General features: G+C 42.0%; 1 protein-coding gene across 1 annotated transcript; it reads left to right on the plus strand.

Annotated features, from left to right (window-relative positions):
* The first annotated feature begins 559 nt into the window (after positions 1-559).
* LOC112748797 (uncharacterized) lies at positions 560-1,444 on the plus strand. Its single transcript, XM_025797039.1, has one exon. It carries the CDS (start codon positions 560-562, stop codon positions 1,442-1,444), a length of 885 nt encoding a protein of 294 aa, XP_025652824.1.

Genomic DNA, 1,444 nt, shown 5'->3' on the forward strand with positions numbered 1-1,444 from the left:
CACTCTTAGTCCTAGTCACTAAATCGTACACATTGAACCGTATACATTGAACCCAAAACCGCCAAACCATAAACCATAAACCATTCACTATAAGACCTAACGAATAAACCGTGAACCCTAAACGTTACACATTGAACCGTACACAGTGAACCGTGAACCCTAAACTGAACACATCGATAGCACTAAAACTCAGTTTTGGTTTAAAGTTGCTTAAGCTAAATAACTTGGTATGATTCATAAAATATGGGGAGGTTTACCCAATTTAATTTCAATTTCTCCTTATTAGATAAAGTTATCGCATGTTCTATTTCAAGAAGAAACTATAAACCGCACCTAGTGGTATCCATAATACTATATACCTGTATACCATGTAATTAAGGCCATTAAATAATATTCCAATTAGGTAGGTGATGGTTAGTCTAGGACTACGAGCAAGAACATGGTGCAATAAAGTGGAGACCATGCTGCATGCGTACAAGAAGGAGGCAATGAGTTGGTGGTCTACGCATAAAAAACTACAACTACAAACTATATGCTTACAAATTCTACCCCATACAACATGGATACTAGAAGGAAGCCCTCAAGCATGGCAATCGAATGTTTGGAAATGTTCCATGGAATCGATCGAACTGCATTCAGGATGCTGACACAAGTCCTTCACCGTGAAGTTAAACAGTCCTTGATGGTCATGGCATTTCTACTGTCAATGGAGACCATGGGACTGAGTGGTATTGTGCAAACAGCCATAAAAAAGGAGGGCTGGTTTATGAACAGTCTTGCCGAGGAATGTGTCATCTGTTTACAATGCCTACTATCTTCAGAGTTCTCAGGGGTTGTGGAGAAATCCAGAAAACTCGAAACCCTCGGACACGTGCTAAAAACTGAGCTCACCTTATACCAGGTTCATAGGATGAGATCCGTCCTCCTAACGATAATTCCCGATATCCTCTCAAACATTTGCTCTAGAATTCTAGGCGACATAACAATGGATGCCGTGTGGTTGGAGTATCAGAGGAATCCTAAAAGACTATTGCGTTTCAACACACAGGACCAGTGCATATCAGTTGCACCAAAGGCATTGAGTAGACATAATAATGGCCGAGGATTGCATATGCAACAAGGAGGAAGGCAAACTGAGCAAGATAAGGGAAAGCAAAAGTACGTCTGCAAGGAGCTGGATGACGCGGAACGTCCAAAGACACTGACCGTATGCTTCGGTCGAGAGTCCATGCCCACTGCAGATGGCATTGCTGAGTTTTTCTGCAACTTGTTTGGTCATGTGGTTCAAAGGGTGACAGTCATGCCTCGGAGGGACAAAGACTCGGGTGATTTTGCTTTCGTTCTTTTCAACGACGCATCAATCTCACGCATTATCATGGGGGACAAAAATGTTGTTCATCATACCATACAAGGCATGAAAAGTTGGATCAGATGGTGGACATGA

Source organism: Arachis hypogaea, chromosome 15 (genome assembly GCF_003086295.3).
Source record: "Arachis hypogaea cultivar Tifrunner chromosome 15, arahy.Tifrunner.gnm2.J5K5, whole genome shotgun sequence".
NCBI lineage: Eukaryota > Viridiplantae > Streptophyta > Magnoliopsida > Fabales > Fabaceae > Arachis > Arachis hypogaea.

Coding starts and splice junctions, on each gene's coding strand:
- LOC112748797 (XM_025797039.1), top strand. CDS start 560: ATGGATACTAGAAGGAAGCCCTCAAGCATGGCAATCGAATGTTTGGAA.